The sequence below is a fragment of the Heterocephalus glaber genome, unplaced genomic scaffold, assembly GCF_053883595.1.
Source record: "Heterocephalus glaber isolate CG9 unplaced genomic scaffold, H.glaber_assembly_v1.0 deba00000594, whole genome shotgun sequence".
Taxonomy (NCBI): domain Eukaryota; kingdom Metazoa; phylum Chordata; class Mammalia; order Rodentia; family Bathyergidae; genus Heterocephalus; species Heterocephalus glaber.
In genome coordinates this window covers 11,089,626-11,113,384 of record NW_028258151.1, presented here as the reverse complement: position 1 = coordinate 11,113,384, position 23,759 = coordinate 11,089,626, and the positions used below count along the sequence as shown (strand labels likewise).

The window sequence follows — 23,759 nt, the reverse complement described above, 5'->3', positions numbered from 1 at the left end:
TTGCCACACTGCTAACCACGTTGTCTATTGTGACAGCATAGACACACTCTGAAGGAGGCCCTTCATTTTCATTTTATTTTTTATTTCCAAAATTATTATTATTGGAGGGGGTTTTTTGCTCTTATTTTTAATTTTTTTCCCTATCTTTTCAAATTTTTATTTTTCTCTTCTTTTTTTTCTTTCTTTTCTCTTTCCTTTTTCTCTCTCTCACACTCACTCTCTTGCTGTCCCACATTGTTCTTCAACTCCGTTTTGTTTCTGTTCTGGCCCTAATTCGGATTTCTCCTTTATTTTCCTTTTATTCTCTTTTTCCTTCTTTCGCCTGTGTCCTCTGGCCTCACTGCTAACCTTCGCCTATCCTTCTACCTATCCCTCCCTCCCCAACTCCTTCTAACTCCCCATCCCGAAGGGTAAAATTGCTATATTGAAGAGTTTATTCACTATAAACATATGTTGGGTTGGTCCTCAATTTTGATTTAATTCACACAGTTAAAGGTGATAGATTAATAGCTTTCACAACTTGGCATTTTCTAAGATGTACTTCATGCTATGGTGTTGCTGATTGTATCACTTGGGCTAAGGTGTTGTAATTGATCTAGTCAGTGGTCCTTCCTGGTATAATGAAAATGAGGTAGCCTCAGAGTCACTAGAGACTCAAAACCTAAGGACCAGCTGTATCTGGAAGACACCCCTGAGAAGCAACCATTCCATGAGGGTTCTAATTACAAGGAACAAAGATACTTACAATAAGCAATTTCAAACTATCAACCCAGGAATTAAACCAAGGACAGTACCAAAAACAAAAATGAGAAGACATTTAAGCAAGGCACAAACTCAGACTTCCACCCTACAAAAGGCAAATTCTGGGGGAAATGAGGTGGAAAAGTCTGATAATCTACCACCTGGACACCCTGAACTGATAGCACAGGAAGTAACAAAACAGATGAATGAGGCTCTAGAAAAATTCAAAGCAGAAATAATCTCCCAGATAACTACAGAGATGGTGAGCAGAGTGAAAGACATGATTAGAGGCTCTAGAACTGAAACAGATAAAAAAAATAGATGAGCTCAGAAATGCTGGAAGCCATGAATGCCCAGCATAAGAAAGAAATGGAAACCATGATCACCCATCATGAGAAAGAAATGGAATCCATGAAACAGATTCAAACAGATATTCAGGAGATTAAAAACTCCACTGAAAGTATGCACAGCAGATTAAGGGAATCTGAAGATAGAATATCAGATATAGAAGTCAGGATTGCGGTTAAGGACCAGGAAAACAGAGATTTCTTAGCATTATAAGGGACCACGAGAAATCAATCCAGCAGCTAGATGATGCAAAGAAGAATAACACAAGTCTGGTAAGAGTCCACGAAAAAACAGGAGAAAGTACAAGTTGATAGGTCTCCCACCACCTCAGCAGCTATTAAGTACAGTAGCTGCCCTCTTCCTATGGTGCCTTGCCCCCTCCCCTGTGTGACATCATGCCAAGATGGTTGCTCCCACCAAAGAACAAACCCTTCTTCCCAGCATGCCCCTGTTCCAACCTAGACAGTAACCTAATACTTGCTCACCTCCTACCACCTAGTGACATCACCGGCTCCTCCATTCCTTAGTCACTACCTCACTCAACCCCGCCTCAGCCCCTACAAGCCCCACCCCAGTCTCTATAAAAGACTCTCCCTGCCCCAGCCATATTGCTTTTGTCTCTCCTTTGTTCAGAGACAGCCCGGCAGATCTATTCCCCTAATAAAGGCTTGTTGTGGCCTGGTCTGGTCTTGGTCTTCGGCCCTTTTACCTGACACAAGTGACATTAAAAAACTCATCAAAGACCTAACAGTTGAAACCTTCCCAGACAGAGGTAGAGAACAGGACATACAGATAAGTGAGGCATATAGAACTCCAACTGGCCACGATAAAAAAAAATCTACACCTAGACATATAATAGTCAAGATCCCAGAAACCCAACAGAAGAACAAAATCCTACAAGCAGTTAGAGAAAAGAAACAAATCACCTACAAAGGAAAGCCCATCAGAATCACACAAACCCTCAAGTCAAGGAGAGCTCGGAGTGAAGTATTTCAAGCCCTAAAAGAAAATAACTTCCAACCTAGACTGTTGTATCCTGAAATATTATCTTTCAAAATCAATGGGGAAATTAGATACTTCCAAGACAAAGAACACCTGAGAAATTTCATGAACACCAAACCAGCATTCTAAGCAATTCTAAACAATATCCTAGAAAAAGACAATGAAGGTCACAACTCCATGAGGCCAACAGAGGGAAGCCACCAGGCAAGGTAAGAAACTAAAGGGAAAGGGGGAAAAATAAGAAATAGAAGAGCCAACAAAAGTAAAACATCATGACAAGGATGAGTCAATATCTATCAATTATAACCATCAATGTTAATGGCCTCAATTCACCAATCAAAAGAAAACACTGGCAGCATGGATTAAGAAGCAAAATCCAACAATATGTTGTATATAAGAAACACACCTAACTCAAAAAGAAATTCATAGAATGAAAGTAAAAGGATGGAAAACAGTTCTCCATGCCACAGGAACCCAGAAAAAAGCAAGGATAGCAATCTTATTTGCAGTCAAAGTAGATTTCAAACCAAAACTAATTAAGAGAGACAAAGATGGTCACTGAGATAACAATCCTAAATATACATGCACCAAATAAGAATGCCCCCAACTATACAAAACAAATATTAATGGACATGAAAAACCAAATAAGCAATAATACAATTGTAGTGGGGGACCCTCAATACCCCACTATCACAAATAGACAGATCATCTAGACAAAAAATTAACAACGAAATTCTAGAACTGAACCAAGCTATTGAACAAATGGACTTAATAGGTGTTTACAGAGTGTTTCACCCCACAAATGAGAATACACATTCTTTTTGGCTTCACATGGGTCATTCTCCAAAATAGACCATATGCTAGCTCATAGGACATGTCTAAGTAAATGTAGAAGAACTGAAGTTACCTCCTATATATTATCAGACCATAGTACAATAAAATTGGAGATCACTAAAATAAGAAACCGCAGAACTCCCACAAACCCATGGAAACTGAATAACACCCTCCTGAACAAACAATGGGTCACAGAGGAAATTAAAGAAGAAATTAGACAGTTTCTTCTTTTTTTAAAAATCCTTTTATTGGTACATTTTAGGCGTACAATATAATGACATTCATCATTGGAGATATGCACCTTTACATACTTTCTTGGTTCTTATTTTTTCCCCCTTCCCCTGCCCTCCCTTCAACCCCTCCATCCCTCCCTAGTTACAAAGACTGTTTCCATTTTTTCATGTTCTCATATTAATTTCATTCCCTTCTTTCCTTTCCCCTACCCCTCACACTTCCCCCTCCCCTTTGCCCCTTTTCTTCTTATTTCAAATTATCTATTATAGCTTTTAGTCCTTATTTACACTTTCGGTTTCTCACACTAGAAATTAGACAGTTTCTACAAGTAAATGATAATGCCAGTACAACATACAGGAATCTATGGGACACAATGAAAGCAATTCTAAGTGGGAAATTCATAGCAGTGAATGACCACATTAGGAAAACAGAGAGAAGTCAAATAAATAATCTAATGCAGAATCTCAAGCTCCTAGAAAAAGAAGAGCATAGCAAACCCAAAAAAGCTCAAACAAGAAAGGAAATTATAAAGATCAGAGCAGAAATCAATGTAATGGAGACTACGAGAATACAGAAAATCAATGAATCAAAGAGTTGGCTTTTTGAAAGAATAAATAAAATCAATAAACCTTTAGCCAACCTCATCAAAAAAAGGAAAGAAAAGGCTCAAATCCATGCAATTAAGAATGAAAAAGGGGAAGTCACAACAGACCCAGCAGAAATCCAGAGGATCATCAATACCTACTTTGAGAACCTGTACTCTAATAAAATGGAAAACACAGAAGAAATGGACAGATTTCTAGATACATATGAATTGCCAAAGTTAAATGAAGAAGATACAGAAATTCTAAATGCCCTAATTACAATGAGTGAAATTGAAAATGTAATAAAAAATTTACCAACAAAGAAAAGCCCAGGTCCTGATAACTTCTCTGCTGAATTCTACAAGACATTTAAAGAAGAACTATTGTCATTACTCTTTAAACTGATCAAGGAAATTGAAAGGGAAGCAAGGCTTCCAAATTCATTCCTGGAAGCAAGTGTTGCTTTGATTCCAAAACCAGGGAAAGACCCAACCCAAAAGGAGAACAACAGGCCAACCTCCCTAATGAACATAGATGCAAAAATCCTCAACAAGATACTGACAAACAGAATACAGAGGGGTCATCAAGAAGATCATACACCCTGACCAAGTCAGATTTATCTATCCCAGGGATGCAAGGATGGTTCAACATATGTAAATCAATAAATGTAATACACTATATCAACAGAGCCAAGGACAAAAACCATATGATCATCTCAATAGATGCAGAAAAAGCATTCAACAAAATCCAACACCCATTCATGATAAAAACCATACAGAATGTTGGAATAGAAGGTCTTTATCACAACCTGATTAAGGCTATCTATGAAAAACCAACAGCCAACATCATACTAAATGGTCAAAAACTGATACTAAGTTATCAAAAACTGATAACTTTCATGCTAAAATAAGAAACAAGACAAAGACGCCCACTATCGGCTCTCCTGTTCAATGTAGTTCTGGAAACATTAGCCACAGCAATTAGAAAAGAGAAAGAAATAAAAGGAATAAAGATAGGAAAGGAAGAAGTGAAACTGTCATTATTTGCTGACGATATGATACTTTACACAGAAGACCCAAAAAACTCCACCAAAAGACTTCTACACTTAATTGACAGATTCAGAGAGTAGCTGGATATAAGGGCAACACTCAAAAAACAATAGCCTTCTTATACACAAATAACAGACTTACTGAGAGAACAATTAGGGAAACAACTCCTTTTACAATAGCATCCAAAAAAATGAAATATCTAGGAATCAGTCTAACAAAGGAAACAAAAGACCTCTACACTGAAAACTACAGCACTCTGAAAAAACAGATCGAAGAGGATACAAAGAAATGGAAAGACATCCCTTGCTCCTGGGTAGGAAGAACCAAGAGTGAAAATGGCCATATTTCCAAAACTACTGTATAGATTTAATGCAATGCTGATTGAAATTCCAGCAATATACTTCACAGAACTAGGGAAAACAATCCAAAAATTCATTTGGAACCAGAAGAGACCTAGAATAGCAAAAGCAATTCTAGGCAGCAGAGACACGGCAGGAGGTATCACAATCCCCAAGTTGAAACTATACTACAAAGGTACTGTGATAAAAAACCACATGGTACTGGCAAAAGAACAGACCTGAGGATCAGTGGAACAGATTAGAAGATGCAGAAACAACTTCAGACATACTCAGCCACCTCATGTTTGACAAAGGAGCCAACCACCCTCATTGAAGCAAAGATAGCCTATTTAATAAGTGGTGTTGGAAAAACTGGATTTCAACCTGCCAACGATTAAAACTAGACCCATACCTATCACCATGCACTAAACCAAGATTCAAGTGGATTAAAGATCTAAATATTAAGACAGAAACACTAAACCTGCTGGAAGATAAGTTAGGTAGAACTCTTGAAGACGTTTGCATAGGTAAAGACTATGAACTAAACCTCACGGGTTTGTGCACGGGAACTAGCAAAAAAGAATCAACCACTGGGATCTCACGTTATTAAAAAGCTTCTGCACTGCAAGAGAAACAACCAGCAGAGCTAAGAGACAACCTACAATGTGGGGAAAAAAGTCTTAGCAGCTGTACCTCAGACAAAGGACTACTATCTAGAATATATAAAGAACTGAAAAAAATCAGATCCCCCAAATTCAAAGACCCAATTCAAAAATGGGCATCTGAAATGAACAGATATTTCTCAGACAAGGAAGTAAAAGCAGCAAGTAAATATATGAAAAAATGTTCAACATCACTGGTCATTTCAGAGATGTGATGAAAACAACACTGAGATTCCACCTCACCCCAGAAAGAATGGCTGCTATCAAGAAATCAACCAATAACAAATGCTGGTGGAGGTGTGGGGAGAAAGGAACCCTTCTCCATTGTTGGTGGGAGTGCAGGCTGGTGCAACCACTGTGGAAATCAGTATGGAGATACCTCAAAGAACTAGAACCCAGCTATTCCCCTGCTGGGTATCTTCCCAAAAGAATTAAAAGAATCATACCACAGCGATATATGTGCACGCGTGTTTATAGTGGCACAGTTTATAATAGCTGAAGCTTGGAAACAGCCTAGGTCCTCATCAACTGGAAACTGGATAAAGATGTGGTTTTTTAATAAAATGTAGTACTTACTACTCAGCCATAAAGAATGAGAAACTAGAGACATTTATAGCTAAATGGATGCATATTGAGGCCATACTCTTAAGTGAAATAAATAGGACACACATGCATAAATACCAAATAGTTTCTCTAGTGTGAGAAACTGAAAGTGTAAAGGATTAAAATGATTAAAACGAGTAACTGATAATTTGAAATAGGAAGAAATGGTCCATAGGTGTAGTGGAAGTGGGAGGGGAAGGGTAAAAAAGGGAAAGGAAAAGTTTTGAGAAAAGAAAAAAAATGGAAATGATGTCTATGTAAACAGGGATGGGTGGAGGGGGTGAAGGCCACACAGGTAATGGGGAAAAAATAAGAACCAACATACATCACGTATAGGTACAAGTACCCAATGATAAATGTAAACGTATTGTATACCTAAAATGTACCAATAAAAGAATTTAAGGAAAAAAAAATCAACAATGGGATCATATCAAATTAAAAAGCTTCTGGACGGCAAAAGAAATAATTGACAGAATGAAGAGACAAACTAAAGAATGGGGAAAAAATTTTGTGAGATAGTCCTCAGAGGACTAATATCTGGACTATAAAGAGAACTAAAAAAAAAAATCATACCCCAAAACAAAACATCCAATCAAAAATGGGCAACTGAAATGGACAGACAATTCTCAGAAGTACAAATGGTCAATAAATCCATGAAAAAAATGTTCAACATCGTTGGCCATCAGAAAAATGAAATTTAAAACAATGAGATTCCATCTCACTCCAGAAAGAATGGCTAATAATCAATAAATCAAATAACAAATGCTGGTGAGGTTGCAGGGAAAAAGGAACCCTTCTACATTTTGGGGGGAATGTAAACTAGTGCAATCACTATGAAAATCAGTATGGAGATTCATCAAAAACTAAAACCAGAAATTTCATTTGACTCAGCTATTCCCCTTCTAGGTATCTTTCAGAAAGTTTAAGTCATCATATTACGGGGATACATGCATACCCACGTTTATAGCAGCACAATTCAGAACAGCTAAATCTTGGAAGTGGCCTGTATTTCTATCAACAGGTGAATGGATAAAGAAAAAGTGGCATTTATACACAATGGAGTACTATTCTGCCATAAAAAAAGATAAACGTGAAGCATTTGTAGGTAAATGGATGCACCTTGAGAGCATAATGTGAAGGGAAATAAATCAGACCCATAAGCTTAAATACTACGTGGTTTGTCTTACATGAGAAACTAAAAACATAAATAAATCAAAGAGCAAAATAAAAGACAGATAATAGGAAACGGGGAAATAGAACTTTTGCAAAAGCGAGGGAGACCAAGAGATGGAAGGAGGGAAGGAGGAGGGCAGGGGAAAGGGACGAAAAAAGAATTAAGATGTGTTCTGTACATGCATCAATTCCCTATCATGAATGTGGTCATTATGTGCTGCAAACATATACTAATAAAAAGTAAAATAAAAAACTGTCTTGTAATGATGTTTAATTCACTATGATTGAAATTATGAGCAATACTTATCTGAATCATAATTATCACTAATAACCCTCCATTGAACAAGACTGTGAAGAAGGTTTTAGGAAAAGACCAGTTCTAGGAGTAGAGCTGAGATGCAGACATTTATTCATTTATCTTAAACAACAATATAGAGAGTATCTTCCATGGCATCCAGGCTGCAATGTCCTGGGACATGACACACAAAGGTTAATCTATTGACATATATTAAAGGACAACAAGACTTTTTGCCTCTTTAGGAGCACCTCGTTCTGCAGTCCTCAAACTGTAATTCTAGTCCATAATTCAAGATTAGCAAATAGTTCTGCTAATTTCTAGTTTCAAAGAAGGCAGGGATTGATGCAACACATCCACTCTGTTCAGTGGTTCACCTATTTTCAATCCAACCAGTCTAGATGACTACATTTCACTGTGGCTGCACTCAACAACAATTTCTTGTCAATGCAGAATTAAAATACTGGTTGGGATTCTGTAATAAGAAAAACACGAGCAAAAGTCCAGTGGAGCCAGGCTCTTTTTAGGCTTTGTCACTTTCATGAGTTACAGTTCTCTTCTATCTGCCTCTTTTCCTAGCCAATTCCATTTATTCCCTTCACACAGCTGTCACGTCTCTGCCCAGTCCAGGTTCTTCCCATTATACACCCTCCCCAGCAGTCTTCAAAACATCACATTTCTTTCAATGGCTATAAATCCTACTAATCTATACCCTACTGAGGACAGAGGTGATGATCTGTCCAGCTCACCTGTGTAACCCAGGGCCTAGCTCTGTGCTTGATGCAAGGTGGGCAGACAATTACTATGCAATAAATGACTCACCCCAAGGAAGATGCTTTCTTAATCCAAAGAACTGGGATACAACTGATACTATAAGATACTACCATTAGGAGACCGGGGGAGAAGTCACAACCCTTGCTACCTACATTCACATCCATGATAATCACAGAATAAAGATTTGAAGAAAAGCATTATCAAAATACATAATGTCACTGCTGCTCTTTTAAAAGAACTGCAAGTATGTAAGTTACCTCATTTCAGCTTTATTAAGCAATGTCTCCCATCTAGTATCCAAAACACTCAGCTGCTTCAAAATCTTCACTTTATCTGCAGGCTCTGCTGTTGCAGCGATTTTTTCTCCTTCTCGTTTGATTGCCTCCACAGTAGATCTGCGGTCATCCAGCAATCTTTGCAGAAGCTTGAGAAAAAAACATTAAATATTTTTAAGGCAAAAGAATAATTTAAAAATACAATGTAGAACATGCTTTAAGTACTTTTGGTATGTGACAAACATGTTATACGGTGCACACATGAAAGGATCTGAGAAGTGGAATTTTAAACTTACTTGGTTTAATAATTTACCACTACTGTGTCAGATACTCATGGTAGGGCTTTACAGAATACACAAAACTAATATGGATAAGGCCACTAAACTCTTCATAATTAATTTTTAATATAAAACAATAGAGGGGAAGGTACTGTTTGGACTAACCCCACTGAATCATGGGAAGAAGAGAAATTTCCCCTCACTTTAATGAAGTAGGAATGACTCAAACATTCAACAATTATTTGCTCATTACAAATAAAAAGATTACTATGAATCATTACTATTTTCAAAACCCTTTCCCATAATCCATGACTGACAAGGAAGCTGAGACTCAGAGCAAACTCATAAGTTAGCAAGGCTAAAAGGAGCACCACTCGGCTCCTTCTCTAGCTAGAAGTAGATCCTAAACTCTTTAATGAGGAAGAAAATGAAAAAAGAGTCTTTCAGTATCATTACAAAGGAAGACAGTATGGAAAGCCCACTAAGCTGGCTAAATAAGACTAACATTCCAGGATTTAGCAGTAGGAGCAAAATTCAATTTAATTCTAATTAAACATCACAAGATGCCTGGAATGAAAAGGCTGATACAGAGAGCCAACACTCAGGATTACCTTGTTCTGCCCTCATCAGAGTCAACTGCTCCTGAACAACTGCTATGCGCAGGCACTGTGTTAACAGCAACCAGGAAGGCACAGGTGTACAACACAATGGAGGCTTCACTGCCTCCTGAATCTGATCCTCTCTGGTAGTTAAGAACTAAAGACTCGACAGATACCAAGAAGTAAAATGCTAGAAGAATATTCTGAGATCATGGCCTCCAAGGTGAGAGCTAAGAGGAATACATGTTTAAAAAGAAGATGCACACAGGGGCTGGGGATTTAGCTCAGTGGTTTTGCCGCTTGCTCTGCAAGCGCAAGGACCTGAATTCGATCCCCAGTACCAAAAAAAAAAAAAAAAAAAAGAAGGTGCACCAACTCTGCCGACACAAGTTGAGTTATTTTATAATCAAAGTAGAACAGATGGTTTAGCCAGCAAGGAAAACTAATTAGGTAAATTACCTCAGATAAACTTTAGTAGCAAAGCTTCTGGTAATTAAGAAGACAAACTCAACAAGTGGATTTTGTTGGCTAAGCATCATTAATTAACTCTGGGAGAATAAACTGAATTGTGAATGGTAGCAGTTATATATTCAAAAAAATGACACAAATGAAATGTGTTTCCAGTTATGTTTCCTTAATGCTTACTTCTAACTGTATTTCTAATGCGCTGAAGTTTTCAGATAAATTTTAGAGAAATAGTATGAAATGTATAAAAGTAAGGAGTAGGTTTTAAATTTTAAAAATAAGGCCAAGTATGGAAGTTTTAAAAACATTTTTAACTGACAAAAAATAATTCTGTATATTTTTGGAGTACAATGTGATACACACACACACACACACACACACACACACACACGCATGTGTATGTTGTAGAATGATTACATCAAGCTACTTAAAATACCTAGCACCTCCCCTGCTTACCATTTTTTTTGTATTGAGAACATTCAAAATCTGTAGCAATTTTGAAATATATAATACACTATATTAACTTTGTTAAGTGAACTGATCCAGGAATAGAAAGTTTTTAATTTAAAAAGTTTTAAATGTAAAGAAATTAGATTTAACTAAAATTAATTAAAGTAATATACTCCTTTCCTTTTAAAGTCCTCAAGGGAAATCTTACCACTGTGCTGTGTGCTAAGCCCCTTCTGACATAGCAATGCAAGTCACAGCTGATAGGCTGCCAGTGAAAATGTCATCTAATTTGTCCTAACTGACCACTGTCATTAGATGCCCAAAACTGTATATAAGGATCGCAGATAGTTATCTCTATATTGACTGTGTTTTCCCAATTTGGACATTTTCAGCATTGTCAAAAGATACAATGGCACATTCCTAAGCATATATGGATTAAATATTTGCTTCTTGATTAACAGAGTGAAGTAGGAGAAACTGCTAATACTTAATCCATAAAAAGCTAGTTTCATGGGAATAGCCTAATGTATAAGTGAACAATATTTCTGTCCAAATGTCCAAGTGAAACCTTCCTTGAGTACCTTATTTAAAACCATACATAGATCCCCTCTTTTAGCACTTCCTGCCTGGCCATTCTTGCTCTGACTTCGGATTCCTATCGCTTGTCCCTGCTGTATTTATGTCTAACTTGCCATTTTACATATTCACCTAGTTTACTGTGTCTCTCCATATCCTGCCCTTCTCATTAAACTTCAAACTTAATGAGGAGCTTTTATTATTTTTGTTCAGTGATATAATCCCCAGCATCTAGAACAATGCCTACATTGCAGCAGATATTCATAAGTGTTGGTTTAATGACTAACAAAATAATCTGTAGCAGCAAGCCAGTTGACCAGGATAGCCTACTGATATAAATAAAGCAGTACATTTTTACTCTTTTTAAGAGTCAGTATGAAACACAAGACAACAGCATCACTAACTTACCTTTTGCTCTTGTATCTGGGCCTTCACTACTTTGAACTCAGCTGATGGGGGCTTCTGATTGGCCACTAGCTCCTCAGTGTCCACCATCCAGCTGAGCAGGGACTCCACGGCATCCTGGAACCTCCCACAGTGCAGCAGGGCCTCCTGCAGCTGGGCTGCTCGCTGAGCCACCTGTGAAGGAGCAGGTGCCTCAATTTATTTACTTACAATGAACTCTTGCCACTGGCTACCACTTTTTTTGCTTATTTTCTTATTCCATCACAAATTTTTTTACTTTTCACTTAAAATCTACCCAAAGCATTGATAATAGGAAGGATAGGAGTGAAAAGGGATCAAACCTTAGCAAGTAAGTCATGAAGATAAGGTTCCATCTTACACAGTCAATACAGAAACTAAATCTTTGAGAGTTGGAAATGCCCAATGCATCTGTGGTTAGCAAATATTTTAACATTACTGAAAAACTGTGTTTTAGTTATTTCATCATTATTGGGATTCATTTTTTAATTTCCTACTGATGAATATTAAGGGTAATGATAAAAGACTGGAATTTAAAGAAATTATTATAGCCAAGAGTAAAATTATATTTTGGTATGCAAAACAACTATAAAGCATTCAGTTAGATTCTACTAGCACCAAGTACTGAATCTCTTTTCAGCAAACCAGGGCCTTTGTCTTCCAGGGTCTTTCTAGTCTTTGGGTACTACATAGAGATATCACATTGCTGTTTTTCACAGATCTTCTCCTTTTAAACTGAAAAACATTGGCAAGATACTGTAAGCACTATGGAATAAACTTAACACCTGACACTGTTTCCCAATTTGCGTTTAAGGAACATTACAATGTGAGTCACTGTCAGAAAGAAAATTACCTTCTTATTGAGACCTTAAAAGATGATTGGTTTTAAGATCAGACAAATGTTCAAGATTTCAATGCATGGAAAACAACAAGAACAACCACTACGACGACTAAATGAGCACTGCTATCCTTTAGCAATCATCTGATCATTTATGTCATGTGCCACTGTGCATCAGCATTACCTCCCTAAGATAACAGAGCACTATTTCTAGGGTTTTCCCTTATGAAAGTTTAGGTGAAATAGTATATAAAGCTGATAGTCTATAGTGAGGGTGGAAAACCTTTGGTCTTGGGCTGACAGAGACATCACTTCTTTCACTTGCAGTGTAAAATCAGTTACCAACATTTGAGAATGGGAAGGTTTCACATAGAAAGGGAGATTTCCAGATTCTTTTGAAAGCAAGCAGAATATGTGGCAACAGTGCACCTGCATCCCTACATGTCAGTGGTTTGCTGGAGCTAAGAGGCTTCCACCCACTAGAGGAACCATCCTCTCTGCAACCGGCCCAGTGGTCACAGCTGCTGCAGTCACGTCTGCTGTGTCTGTAGTCATGTCTCTATCAAAACTGACACAATGACAGGGAGAGGCCCAGTTTCTCCCAGCTCCCTTCATTCATTTATGCTCCCTAACTACGATAGCTCTTGTGGGCATTTGTGTTTGGGCCATCCAGTTTATAGCAATATATACAGTAGACATATTTAGGGAAGTTTGGCTACTCTAAATCTGAAGAAAGGTCACAATAAATGCTAGTGAATAAAAATTAACAAAAATGATGAGGGGGATGAAAAATTACCTTCTTATTGAGAATTTTCCACCGTGCACTGACATCTTCCAGGTCATGCTCCAAACCCTGAGTGCTGGTGTTTTTAGCAGCACTGTGAATAAGCCCTTGACCCAACCAGTTTACATCTTGCTGTTTAACCTGCAAGGGTTCAATCTCTTCCTTCTGGAAAACCTGCAGTTGGAAGAGCCACAATTATATATTTTATTTTTTATTTATTTATTTATTTATTTATTTATTTATTTATTGGTACCGGGGATCGAACATAATTATATAAATTATACTAACAACCACCAAATACAGAGTGGGTGTTTAGTCGTCAGATAGTAAAAGCTTTGAGTTATTACAGAAGATAATTGTTTCCTATCCATAGGTCATAGGTACCCTGTGAATAATAGTGTGAAAGTAAATTAAATAAAAAGTTTTAAGATTAAAATAACTCAAGAATATCAAGAATGAAATTGTACACTTAATCAGATTATCTATAGAACAAGAAGATAGTATTATGTGTCCTTTACTGCTTCATTATCATAGCCTCAGAAATGTCCTATTGTCCCAACTTAACTCTAGCAAAGGATTTGCAGAATGGGCTAAGGAGCAGAATGATAAGATGGGCCTAAGATGAGTTTCACTGGGGAGGAATTCTCAGAGCTTAGAAGGACACTGCTAGCTGGCAATTGTATCTTGAGACTCCACTTGGAAATGGAGAATCATAAGCAAGAAAATAAGGTGGGCCAAGATGTCAAACACATGCCCTGCCAGAGGATAGACAGAAAAGGAAAAAGACACAGGCGTGTGCTGAGACACTAAGGATCTTGCACATCCAGCCCCTCTGCTGCTTATAAAAATGTCAGCGGGCTTGCAGGAGGCACAGTGGCCTCATCCCATGGATCTGATCACACACATCAGCAGCACAGCAGCTCTGGCCCTCTGTTTACCACCACTCCTACAAGCACTGCCAGCAGTTTCTCAGCCTTCTCTCCCTTACTCTCCATCCCCATGCAACTTATGGTCCCCCAGGTGCCCGAGTCTAGCCAAGGAGTCGACGTGTTGAACTGCAGGTTCCACAGAAGCAGAACTTGCCGACTGTTTCCTTACAGCAGTTCTATGCCCCAGACCCACCCAAGTGACTCGGCATGTGATATATACTCAAAAATTACCTGCTGAATGAATACTAGTGTAGAAAAGTTCTATTTCCATCTCAGGTGAATGGCATCAATCCCTTAACAGAAACTCTGGGAGTGGACACATCAATTCTTCCATAGGTAAGGCTGAGGTCAGACAGATATTACACTAAAACACAGTTTGGGATTCTGAGTAACTGTACTAAAGCCTATTATATAAGTAATCAATGAATGGATAAATAATAGATGGAAACATAATAAAGGCAAATATTAAAATAGCACTTCAAAAGAAAATTACAAGCACAGCATGAAAACTAATTTTGAAAGATGTAGAGGCTGCAGCAGACAAGCTCTCCAGGCCCTGGCCCAATGGTTGGCACACAGGATATTCTTTTTTTTTCTTTTTTTTTGGTACCAGGGAACGAACTCAGGACCTTGTGCTTGTGAGGCAGGTGGCGGCATCACTGAGCTAAATCCCCGGCCCAGAACACTTGAGTTACTGTGTGAATGAGTGTATTAGGGAACAGCAAACAAGTTAGTGAGCATTTCCTCTGAAAGTAGCCTTCAAGCCACAGGTCCAACAATACTAATTATAAAAATGTATTGCACACAAACATTGTAAGATTCCCCCAAATCACTAAAAAGAAAGAACTTAAGAAGTTTCTGTATATTTTCAAAATAACTTACCAAGAAACTCGGCAGGAAGTTGCAACAAGTTGATGAAGATAGAATTTGGCAGTACAACTCTATTTCTTTTACGTACCACTTTCTAAGCTACTACTTCTAGGAACTAATAGCTTTGAATACGCTTAATTATTTATCAAAAAAAGTGTGGGAGAATCTAGAAAAACTGCTATATTCTTAGTTGCAGGAACTTGTATGGCATATAATTATTCAGGGAAAAGTTTTATTCTCATTCTCTGACAATTTTCAGGACAGGGTAAAAAAGCAAACTAATACAAAGTTCTAGTAAATTGCCTTAACCTCTGATCGTGACTTTGAGATAATTTTAAGAGTGTATACGAAAGCAGGTCTAGGGCACTCTGGTAATTTTCCAAAGTGCTTCAAAAATATACTAAGGATTAAAATAGAAAAAAAATACTATCTACAAATAAACTGTAAAATCCCTTACAAGGAAAAGAAAGTATTTTGCTAGGCCTTTAAATCAGCAGGCCATCTGCTGTATGCCAAAGAAAAGGGCACAGTTGACTACAGCAATTATTTCACAGACTGAGAACTTCTCTGATAATGTCTAAACTCCATTATCAGTGGTAACAAGACACCTATGGAGAGACACTCCCCCCAAACTTACACAAAGAAGCAGGCTAGCACACACAGAGAAACTTTAAATAAAATAGCCCTGGAGGTAAAGTTTACCAGAAAAGCTTAGTAAAAGTACCAAAATAGCTCAAGTTCCATCTGAGAGGGGAAAAAAAAAATTACAGGGTTCAGAAACAACCTCTTGCTTATTACAAGGCTGCACCCTTTATTTTCTTACCTCATCCTAAATCATAAAATGTTAGGAACCATGTACTAATAAACTAAAAAAAAAGGAGCCAAAATGTCTGCACAAATAGCACAGTAACTTTAACTTTTCTCTACTCTCACATGCAGAGCTTCTGAAAACATTTTCATCACTTTTTAAAAGGTCTTAAGACCACAACAATATAATACTGTGCTTGTACCTTCATGACTAAGCCTGTTGAAACTTAATAAACCCAATATAACTGCCCTTAAATGGCAGTGTCTTCAGCCACAATTTGTGTAAAAGCCCAACAATAAACTAAATTCACAGTTGGAGGCATTCTGAATGAAGCAGACAGCCACCGTCTGCACCGTCAACAGCACAACCCTCAACAGCCGGCAATAATCATCCTTCTCCAAAACTGGTCTCTAATTAATCTGTAGTAATGATTAATTCATCAATATCTGGCATCTTGCAGGGTGCCTGTCAAACTCCCCAATATGGACTTGATCATAACTAGAAACCAGTGACCACTCTGAAAGAGAACCACAAGCTTTTGGTATTGTAGATTCACGTTTCCATAAATTACCTGGCCTGACTGGAAGCCATTGCAGACTGTGTCCAACATCCCTTCCTGGCCCTCTGTTTTTCTGGATGTGGCTCTCTTTCTTACTGGTATGAATTTCAGGGAACACTTAGTATGAGTCCTCTCCATGTCCTGGGCAAAAAGGGAAGCTTCCTCTTTCCCTTTAGAGGCTATGTTGGATTCTTCTGAATTGTATTGTGTCGACAATGTTGAATTTTCTACCAAATCTGTGCTACCACAATCTACATCCCTGTCTCCCAGGTCTGTTTGAGACAGCTCTGAATCTTGAGGGAGATCCTTCATGAGTTCCACACCTTGTACTATGATTTGTGAGTCTCCTGGTTGGTAAGTTTGCTCTTGTCCAGGGTTAGAAAGATGCTCGTTTTCTCCATCTCTTGGCATAGTTAATGGATCACACTGAGTGTTGTCTTTCAAATCATCCTGCAGGCAACACTGGATTGCCTTTTGACCATTTACACATTGTGTTCCCTCCAGTGGAGACACGTTATGTAAAATCATTTTGAAGTTGTCCTCAGGGTGGGCACTTCTACATGAGAGCAGGGGGATTTTCTGTTCACTAATGGAATTAACAGAAAGAAAAGGTCTATATTGTTCTGTTATATGAATATCCTCAGCAGAAGACAAGCCTCTAATTCGGGACCAGTCTCCATTTAAAAAGCCCTGTTTTTCTCTCTCTGCAGGAGGGCTACATAAACCAGAGTCATCCTCCTCTGAAGTAAGAGAATTAGCACCCTGCCTGCATTTACTGGTCCTGGTAACAGCATCTGACATATCAATAGGTTCCACAAAAGAGCTTTCACTTTTGTTTGCATAATCCATAAAATTGGCTGGGACAAACATTCGCCATGACCGTCTATGCTCCTTCTTTTCTGCATGAGATTTGGCTTTGGATAATCCTGTAGTTCGAATAATATCACTATTTAGTTTGAGTGCATCAAAGATCATCTTTTCATCTAGTTTGTTAGCTTCACGGCCTCTCAGCTCAAACACACTAGAAGAAGTAAGGGCACCATTAGAGCATAAAGAACTAAGATCCAGTGCTCTGTGACTGTAGGGTAAAGTCCGATCTGTAAAATGCCTGGAAGACAGGCTACCTTTTGAGCCAGAGTCTATCTGTTCATTTAGTCTGACTGTATCATAGATTGACCTTTGTGGGACATAGCAGTCTTCAATATTTAGGTCCTCTTCTTCCTCACCTTTTCCTACACATGGGGGATTCTGACGTAAACAGTCTGGTCTGCTGAGTGGCTTCCCCATTTTGTAGACAGTCAAAACAAATACTGCAGCTCTTGACACACAAAGTAAGAAATAAGGTAAAGCATCTTTCAAAAGCAACTACTTCTAAACAGCACTATGATGTATCTTCAGCACAAAGACACATGCTCAAATAATACATGTTGTCATATAAGGTACGAGGTGTTTAGGTCATCAGTAGTGCATCCTGGTTGACTTTAGAGTGATTTTGAAAAGTAAAGTGCATCAAGAAAGGAGAATAGAAATCTTCCTCTACCTCTCCCACCCCTAAAGTTCCCTTTTACACAATCCAAAACAGAAAAAACAAACACACACTTAACCCTTGGCTCAAACACTCCAAACATTCCACTGTCAGTCCATTTCCTTTTTCAGTCTAATTCTGCAACTGAGGTTTCCAGATTAAAATTTCCAAGTGAGCAAGCATTTTAACAGGCTGAATGTTAATTTGAACAGAGCTCTGGTTAACTGTTATCCACTTAATATGCCTTTCAAAACTCCCATCTCCTTTATAAATAAACCATGCATCAGAAACTTAAAAGGCAAGCGCAGTGGCCATGTATTGTTCCTATCAAGGCACAGAGCAAATCTTTAGAAGAAAAATTGTTATAGAAAAGTTAGATTTTTCTTTTACTCTTTTGGGAGGGTAGCTATAAATAATCTTGATTCAAAAGGCAGTTTTTCTTCCCATACTAAGCTTCTTCGAGGCAGAACTACTACCCAAAGAAAAAAAATCAGATGGCCAGGGCAGTTCAATCCAGCGACTGTTTAAAGTAAACAATTCAAAAGCACGTTTGTACTAACATTAACTTCCCTTTAAAAAAAAAAAATCCCAAAGATTCTTATCTGATCCTCTTTCAGAAGGCTTATTCCACCTGAGGGAATTGCAGCAAGAAAGAAGCTCCCGGGTTTCCTCTTAGGCACAGGCAGGGCAATTCACATTCAACTGCAGACCAAACCACTATTCGGTCCTTGGAAACTGACCAACTGCCGTGGCCGTAGCTTGGCTTTCATTTCAGCTAGCGCTGGGGCGCGCCGGAGCTGGCAGTGGACGGAGAAAGGGAGCCCCGGCAGGGTGCTCCTGGGCACCGCTCCTCAGGGCTGCAGGGTCCTGGCGAAGGCATCCTCTCCGGCTCCAGGCAGCATCGGCCCGCGCGGCCCAGTTGTCTCTCATTCCCGTGCTACACCCTCCTGCGACCTAACTTCGCAGTCATCCTTCCCCAACTCCTAGCCCTTCCCGGAGCCGGAGCAGTTTCAGGGGGAGGGACCTGGAGGCCCGCAGCTGCAGGAACCCAGCGGTGACATCAGCACCAGGAGCCTGCCTCTCGTACTGGGGCAAAGGGGCAGGTGGGGCTTGGAGACCGCAGAAACCCCAGGAGGGAGGTGGAACCCGACACCTTGGGAAATCCTGGGAACGGGGGTCGCTGGGTTCTGAGCCTTCAGAGGAAGCCACACTTTCACAGTGAAATCCGTGGCTTAAGCAGTATCTGTGATGTGAAGTGCAGATCCCTGAAGTCTAGTGTTTTGTCATTCTCTTTTAAAGCCTAAATTCAAATCTAACTCTCCTCCAGAGAAAATTATTCCTGCAGGCACCATGCCCTCAACAGGAATATCTGTAGTTAACTAAAATCCATGTAGTTCTCTTGAAATTAATGTAAGACCCAGGCAAAGGTCAAAGGTAGAAAGTGACTGGATATTAAATAAAACCACACCCACAGATTTTTATCTACTGAACAAACACCCTCTGAAAATACTGTTTTAAAGTAAGTTCAGTGAGGCAAACCTTAGCTTGTAGCAGAAATTGCAAATTTTATTTAATAAAGTCTATCCTGCCTTTTATGTAAAGAGCAACATTTCAAGAGTAGCAGATACAAAGGAAGGCAGTCTGTCTTTTTTCAATTTCATAAAATAATCATTTAACATGAATAAATGGCTTCCAAATGAAGAAGGAAGTTTGGGGGAAAACCACCTTATACTTTCTCTGATAATTTTGTAGAAAAGATGGGGGAGAAGACTTTTGTACCTTTAATGAAAAAAAACCCCAAGATAATTTTTGTAGAATCACAAGGTTAATTTAAAAAAATCACAGAAACCTTTACAGGTGACTCATCCATTCAACAATTTTCAGATGTGAATCAGCAGGTAGCCATCATTAGGCTAAAAATGTATTTCATCTATAAAGAAAACATACAAGAATATCTATCAACATCACAGTACCAATGACTATTTTTCATGGTCAAGAAACAAAACATTTTAATAAGCACCTGTTCCTGTGGAGTTAAGGCACCAAGCTGTTAGGAAGCACGGCATAGAGAAAAAAAGAAAAATGTGCAATCAACTACAGTGGACTGCGTATGAGGATGAGAATTAGTAAAAAGCAAGAGTCTTACTCCCAACTGCCACTATCTTGCTATGTCAGCCTGAAAAGGTACCTATTTGTGGCAGTATATTTCCATGAAATCTAGATGAGTTACTTTCTCTAAACAGTTTAAGGTCCTTACAGAACTTTTTATGAGAAAAATGGCCCTAATTCAATCTACCTTAGACTCTAACTCTGACTCACTGACACAATATTACTCTAGCCTTATGAAAAGTTAAAAAGAGCAACATATAACTTCACTCTTGAGGTAAGTGGTATAGCATATTTAAAAAACTTCACAGATAATTCATTCATAAAACCCAGCCATTCAACAAACAGTGCTCACATCTGGCCAATAAAAAGGACAGACATGAGAAAATGATGTGCATGGAAATGCAGCCACAGCTGACCTTACACAGTTCATAGGGTGGGGAATGGACAAGAAAATGGGCACAGCATAGCTCAGAGCAGGCAACAGAGCTTAATCTGTATCATTTATTTAAAACTGGATTCTTATTTTATTGAACTACTTCAATGTATCATACTCTGGTTCAAGTTAAAATCTGCATTATTAATTTTACACTGGGATTTATGATAATTTACATACATTTCTAACTTGAAATTGCATTCAAACACATACGTGGGTAACAAAATGACTCATATATTGGGCTGGGGACTTAGCTCAGTGGTTCTGCTGCCTGCCTCGCAAGCGGAAGGACCCGAGTTTGATCCCGGGTACCAAAAAAATTTTAAAAATTAAAAAAAATGACTCATATATAGAAGTGAACTTATTTTTTTTCCCTTAATTTTACTCTATATAGCTATTTTAAAGTGATAGTCCTAATGTTAATAAAATTAAGATATATTAAACTGTTAAATATTATAATCTCTAGATCAGTCACATTTTCATGAGAGAAACACACAATGAATAAGATGAAAAGAATTTTACTTAAAAATAGTCAACACTATTATTTCATACACAGTAAAATCAGAATACTATTTTTAAAATGTAATTCTATTTACTTTACATCTTGATGTGATACAAATAGACTATCTAGTAAAGCAGGTGATTTTGGAAAGGTGTGCCAGTTCTAACTGAATTATGAGGAAAACAGTATAATTCTGCTAATTTATAGTTAAATTAAATCCTTAAATTGTCTATGTAAAAAAATGCAATATTATTCATGAAAACTGACAAAAGTCCCTCCTGGCCCAATAGTTCTTGAAATGTGGATTAGAAACCTAACAAGAGGTACAGTATGCGTTTTGTGAAGCAAATACAAAAACAGGCATTAGGAACAACAGTTTCTATTGTTCTTTCTCAAGCAGATAAGCCATTAGCTAATGAAAACTGAAAGCATCCTATAGTTTTCAAACTAATAAACTTTAGGTAAAATGACTAAAGGCTTTTTCAGAATATTCATGAGATGAATATGCAACAGCTCTTTATTTCACTGAAAAGAAGTTTATATTTAAAATAAAGAAGATTCAGACTCCACTGCAAAAGAAAAAAGCTTAGAAACAAGGAACAGATTTATTGTCTGATCTTGGGAGCTTATCTTATGTGAACTTTAGTATCTTTAAGGATCACTTGCTTTTCTTTTTGTAAATTACTACAATACTAAAACTACGCTTTCCCCACGTTCGAGGAGGTTTTCCAGTGACAATGATAAAAAAATCTACATAACGGGGTGATTCTATTATATAAATCTTATTAATTGAAATATATATATTTATGCACAGAAAATGTCTAAAAGGATTTTTAAAAAAAGTCATTCAGCAAATGAAATCAATGTACACTTTAAGGATGACAATTGATTTTCTTCAGAGAAAAAAAAACTAATAAAATTTGAAAATACTTTTCATATTAAAATACTGACAAAAGAAATAAAGTTACTTGAAACCAAGACAATTACAGACACATGAGAAGAGAATACATGAGCACAGGCATTTTCTTAGGGTGACCTGGTTTTTGAATGGCTACAAAAGCTTTTCACTTAATTTGTTGCCTTCCCCTACCCTATGCTATTATTATTTAATAAATGATTAAAGACCTAAACATTTAAAAAATATGTTTACCAGTCACATTTTCTTATCAAGAAACCAATGTACAATTTCACACCAGAAAGTAAATTGTCTTCTGTCTCTCCTTCACACACACGCACACATGCACACATACACAAACTTTCCACATTAATAAATTATGGCGGTCTCCTTTATCTAAGGAGAGCCTATGATAATCACAGTAGATGCTACAGTTTTGCTCTTTTTTTAGATCACTGTACAATGAAAATATAGATTTATCCAGTTTAAAAAAATAAGCAACAACAAACTCCCCAAAATTCCTGTTTTATAAAATCTTTAGCTGCAACTACCTTAGAACATTTTAAGAATGAAGCAATAGTGGTTAAGATAGGCTATATGACGGTACGGGTCATAGCAGTAAAACCAGAAAGGGGACCTACACTGCCATGTTTTGACAGCTCTTCCAGATTAGTACTGTATTCCTTGTATGACATAAAAGAGAAGGCAGCCAGCCATCTGTTATGCCTAGTTTGGATGAATAAAAATATAGCAATATCACACAGCAGATCAACTCTTAACACTTAGTAGCTAGGTGTGGTCTCTACATGGGGTCTTCTGTACTACCCAGCAGATGTGGTATTCTTTCATCCTAAAACCTTAAATGTCACTTTGACGTAGTTTGTTAAATAATGACACCTTCCTATAAATGTCCACTGATCTAGGTAAGTTTCTATAGTAAAAATATTTTCACCTTTAAAAATACCAGAAGATGGTATAATGTAATCCCTTGGCTAAAAAGATCTCATTAACACAAATCCAGTCTTCTAAGAAACTATCCCTATCTAAAAGGCCTTCTGAACAGCTTTATCTAATTGCCCCCTCCCCATTCTTAACAAAAACAAAATAATTCATCATTTACCTTTATTTCACAATATGAATACACTTAAACACTACCATTAAAGCATTATTTGAATGGTTTATCTTTAAAGCCCCACGAGGAATATAACCATTATGGGCTACAAACATGTACCAATGAAAATAAAAATTTTTAAAAATATGACATTGTAGAGGTTGTTTTCAAATAAATTAATGACTTTCATAAAAAATACGTGCTCAAATGGCCTGGTTTCTCTAGCACTATGATATTTTGCATTTTAGCTATCCAAATACTCAAGTAACGATTTCTGGGTTAAACAATGCCTTCACCTGGACCAGAAAAAAGTTATAACAGTGTAATTAGGCATGTGTGCTGGTCTATGTCTCTGGTTTCAAGTTGGCTTAAAAATCTGCTCTGTATAATGGTATTCCCAATTTGGATATAAAAGAAATGTTTGTTTCAGGGAGACTTGTACTAGAAATGTGTTAATTTGTGAAAATAAATTACAACTAAGGCAGCAACAGAGTGGCCAGAAGTAAACAACAGGACTGAGGGAGACTTTTTATGATAGTCTAGACAGAGGGGTACAGATTTAGCCAGAACATGTGTACATTCATTAAAACATCTAGTCCTGGGCCGGGGATTTAGCTCAGTGGTTCCATAGCCTGCAAGCACAACGTCCCGAGAGTTTGATCCCTGGTACCAAAAAAACCAAACAAACCCCCC

The 23,759-nt window shown here is 37.7% G+C and overlaps 1 protein-coding gene across 35 annotated transcripts in view; it reads right to left on the bottom strand.

The window, feature by feature from the left end:
- Positions 1 to 23,759, bottom strand: part of Dst (dystonin) — a 456,427-nt gene that overhangs the window by 68,211 nt on the left and 364,457 nt on the right. For all 35 annotated transcript variants that reach the window (XM_087204914.1, XM_087204925.1, XM_087204898.1 and 32 more), the window contains 3 exons: positions 13,338 to 13,499; positions 11,689 to 11,859; positions 8,895 to 9,061 (listed from right to left, as the gene is read on the bottom strand). In XM_087204914.1, the coding sequence (XP_087061040.1) occupies positions 8,895 to 9,061; positions 11,689 to 11,859; positions 13,338 to 13,499 (500 nt within the window). The remainder of the gene's footprint in view (positions 1 to 8,894; positions 9,062 to 11,688; positions 11,860 to 13,337; positions 13,500 to 23,759) is intronic.